Raw genomic sequence first — 4,385 nt, 5'->3', positions numbered from 1 at the left:
ATAACAACTGATATAACTGTCTTGCTTCATTTCAAATTTGCAGGTGAATTCTCCAAGGTTAAAAAAAGTTCTGTCAAGACTTACACTGTCAATAGCACAGTGATTTACAAAACGCAAGTATTCTTTTTATTGCAGGAAATGTTGTTGGTAGAACAGCATTAGTAATCAAAATTATCCAATTACATGAACTATCATTTCTTAAGCTATTTGGTGACAGAAGGCATGAGTTCTCAGTACCTTTTCATCCATGTCAAAACTCTCTGAAAGTTCATCTAGTTCTCTCAGCCGCCCATCTTCAAGGAAGCCCTCAGTAATACCTCCCGAAGGACTGCTTCCTCTGGAGGAGTTGTGGGTTTCAGTATCATTAGCTGAAAATGTATAAACATTACTTTGTTTCCCAAGCAAACAATGTGTTCCTCAGACAACAAAATGTTTATTTCCTCAGTATTACAAAGCCTTATCACTAATGACATTTAAGAACTCCTAGGATTTAAATGTGAAATTTATATCTAAATTATTTCACCTTTAAAGCACAAACCATTTCAAATAAATATTACAATAAATTTGCAACTAAAATTCTATCCAAGCTGTATGTTTTATAGTAGTCCCTGTAGAACAGTACAACATGTTTATTTATATAATATTGAATTAAATATTTTAGAAATAAATTCAGTTAAGCTTTGTTATTAAAACACAAAGACACGAAAGGTAATTTGCTAAACAAATGAACACTTAGTTTTTGCTAGAGAAGGGGATAAGTTAATCATAATGACACAGTGCAACCGTGAACTAAATACAAATAGCTCTGAGAAACTCCAAATTCCTGTAATACAGAAAACTCCAACTTCCTGTAATATAGAAAACTCAATGAGAATTCAGGGTCAGGAAATTTCCGCACCTTTCAGAGATGCCACAAGAAGTGAACAGAATACCTGACTGCAGCTTTCTGAAGCAGCTGTTTATGTAAAGTGGAAGAGCTCTGCACAGAAAAGAAATCCACTATTTCACTGGATCACATGAATGCATTTCAACTGCACTGTGTTGTTCAGGAAAAATGAATGAGATTATTATTGGAAAGGCTTTTATTCCAAGGTCACTTGTCTTTCTACAATCATCAGTAAAAGATACATCTTCTTGAAGACAATGTACATAAGATTTCCATCTGAAAGATGCAGAGGACTGATGTTATCCAGAATACCTTAACTCTAGTATTTGTTGCCCCTTTTATAGACTGCAGAGACAAGCACCCATGACCTCACTACGTAACAAAAGACACCAAAGCAGTAACAAGTATTTCTAAATAAATACACAAGTGGTCAGTAATTACCAAAACCAGGGACCTTTTTTTTTGTTCTGCACAAGTCTTTTTAAAAAGTCATACATCACATGTAAGGTACCATGTGCATATTAATCTAAGCATGTGATGTGATTCAGTTTCTCAGATCTGCAAGAAAGGACCTACTTAAACCTTTTTCTTTAAGCACCACAAAAAGACCCAAAGACTTTTTGCCTCAAACTTCATTATAACATGAAGTGAAACAATGAACGAACAGCCTAGAAAAAATGCAGAAGTTACTAGTATAGGAGTTGCTCCCAGGTTTGGTTTCAATCACCTCAGTACTGCCAGTACCATGGCACTGGCACCTCTGGCTTTTTACATCACCAGAGGCCTGCGTGCTTCCTCCTCCTCAGGGAAACTCATGTCTATTTTTTGGTGTCTGAGCTCTTAAACCCTCATTACATTTTTCTATTGCCTTCTGAAACCAAAGCCTGAAACTTTACCTTCCTCATATAGTCACTATTCACTCCTTTCACTTCAGGAGGCTACATCTGCCCAAGCTACTCATTCCTTTTACACGAGCTTAACACACTAACATGAAAAAAACAGCTCACGAGGAACTGTCACAGACGCTTTTGAAGTCTGCAGCAAAATCAATACATAACGGCAGAGTGCCAGATTAACAGCAAGCTGACAACACTGACACCAGAAAGGGAAACACCGAGAACCTTCAAAACCAGTTTTGGTGCTCTCTGCCTTCTCCAGTGTGTCAGCAACAGGCTTCTGCTCAAAGTCAAAATCCTGTTAACCCAACCTAGGAGGAACCTCCAAAGCAGACACACCTTGCATAGTAGGTCTCTAAGCAAGCTGTAGAAAACAAAAAACCCCACATTCAGATGCTACCTAGTTGGGACTGTTCTGCTCAAAACAGGAAGAAAGAACCAGCAAGTCAGAAGTATCCTTCTCAAAAAAAAAAAAAATTTCTTTAAAAACCAAAACAATTTCTCAGAGGAACAGGCACAGCATCCACAAACACCAGAAGTACAACTCGAAAAAAACTCCACCCTATTATAAAAATTGTCTGCTGATGAACACAAGAGAACATTCAACTGAGATTACAAGTCAGACTCCAAAGCAGTATCACAATACTCAGTGTCTTACTATCATCTCATCAACTAACAGAATTCCCACCCTAAAAATATCAGAAAGATGTCAAAAAAGCCACACAACCAAAAACCCACAAACCCCTGCAGTACTACCATAAGACAACTACTACAGAGAAGAAGAACTTCCCTGTAAGGCTCAGGTTTGTACCATTTCAAAAAACATCCCTTTTATATGCATTAGGAAACAGATTGCTGTTACAATTAAAAGAAACTACTGAACTGACAAGTTTTCATTTTATGTGGAAAGCAGGCAGCCTAGGTTTTGCCACTGAACATATCTATGGTTACTTTCTTCTCTTGATTATGCATTTAAAAACCTTCAAAGTCTCTTACCTTTTAGCACCCAATCACAGGAACTTTCAGTATCATTCAACATTCCAGATCCTTGTATAGTAGAGCGTCTGTTTTGAACACAAATTGTATTTAGTATCTTGTACAAAAGGAGAATGAATCCAACCAGCTATGTAAAATTGAACTTCTCAGCAGTACTCGCTATGGACAGTATTCTCGTGTACAACATGTTGCTGTAAGATTGTGTAATACTCTCTGTTCTGACTTTCTCATGTCCATCCCTATAGATATACACCTAAACACGTTAAGTAAAATGAAGACATTTCAAATCCCCAAATTGTCATTAAAAGCTCTTAATCTCATTTCATCTTTCCTAAAATATTGAGAAGAATTTGCATAACAATGACTTTCAGAGTAACAAAAACATTTGGTTCATAGATATATCACCTCTTTTAAAGATAATTTGAGAGATAAAAAAAGTATTTCTCCTTAGAAAAGCCTAGAAGGTAAAAACATGTATTCAAATACTATATATAGAATATATAAAATAACCGCATCATCACAGATTTTGAAAGCTCACACCTGGTGAATGACAGCAAGTATAACGACGGTACACTGCCTAGTAAAATGGAACAATGAAATTTTGCAGCAACCTACTGGAAAAAAGTTCCTCCGTTTGCCTAACTTGGAACTATACAGACATTCAGGCATATAGATACAGGAGATAGAGCAAGCAGTTTAATAGATTACAGCAAGTTTGCAGAGACGAGAGATTTTATTAGAGGCATGCTCTCTGCAGGCTTATTTCCTCTCTCCCCTGCATTTTATCTGAAATGCGAAGTTTGAGTTACTTTTGCCTACAACAATTGACTTTCTTTGTTGTAAAACTGCAATGCAGACAGCTCCAGAAAGCTGTCATCTTCATAAAAAATTGCTTAAAACTCAAAATATCTAACAGCATGAAGAGATCTTCATGTTCAGGTCAAAAGTCACTTCCAAATCTTTACTAGATTCTTCTAATTTTGTAGTGTGAAATAGTTACTGAAGAACTTTGTAAGTTCTTGTAAAGAAAGTGCCTAAAACACATACAGAAAACTACATTTATTACAGCACTTGGCATTTGCTCACCAGCCTGACAAATCTAGGAGTGCTGACAGAACCAGAAGTCCACACATTTTCAAGATCTAGAAAGGGAGACAGACTAGACCACGTCAGAATGTGAGATGCTCTCGCATGCTGCTGTAAAGTTTAAACAAATCTCTTTTTACGGCACAAATTACAGGAACCACAGTGTTCAGCTTGCTATTTTGCATAGGAAAAATGTATTCAAGTTTAGCCTTTTTATCCAAAAGGAAAACAGTAACATGCAGAAGTCTCCTAAGAGCAAGAATGGCTGCTGATGCGCTTTCAGAGGCAACCATTAAACTTACCAGTTCTGGTGGGATGAAAAGATGTATCGGACGCCTCTTAAGTGTCTAGATTCCCTACATGAGAGAACCACCTCCGATGACTGATGCAAACATCTGCACTATTGGCAGTCACTTAGGGGTAGGCAATACAAAATGCCAACAGAAGTGTCTGTGAAAAACAATTTTCACTGCCCCTTTCAGGCTGCATGTGCAGAATGACTCGCAAGCAACACCTAGAGG

At 37.2% G+C, this 4,385-nt stretch overlaps 1 protein-coding gene across 1 annotated transcript in view; it reads right to left on the bottom strand.

Moving 5' to 3' along the window:
- Nucleotides 1-237: 237 nt before the first annotated feature.
- The window catches only part of LOC104271604 (testis- and ovary-specific PAZ domain-containing protein 1-like), a gene marked incomplete at its 3' end in the record, with an annotated part of 11,440 nt that continues 7,292 nt past the window's right edge, over nt 238-4,385 (bottom strand). The window contains exon 5 of the mRNA XM_009866322.1: nt 238-337. Within this exon, the coding sequence (XP_009864624.1) occupies nt 238-337 (100 nt within the window). The remainder of the gene's footprint in view (nt 338-4,385) is intronic.

Source organism: Apaloderma vittatum, unplaced genomic scaffold (genome assembly GCF_000703405.1).
Source record: "Apaloderma vittatum isolate BGI_N311 unplaced genomic scaffold, ASM70340v1 scaffold20823, whole genome shotgun sequence".
NCBI classification, from domain to species: Eukaryota; Metazoa; Chordata; class Aves; order Trogoniformes; family Trogonidae; genus Apaloderma; species Apaloderma vittatum.
Note: the sequence above shows the minus strand (reverse complement) of the source record. Positions and strands in the feature narration are given on the sequence as shown.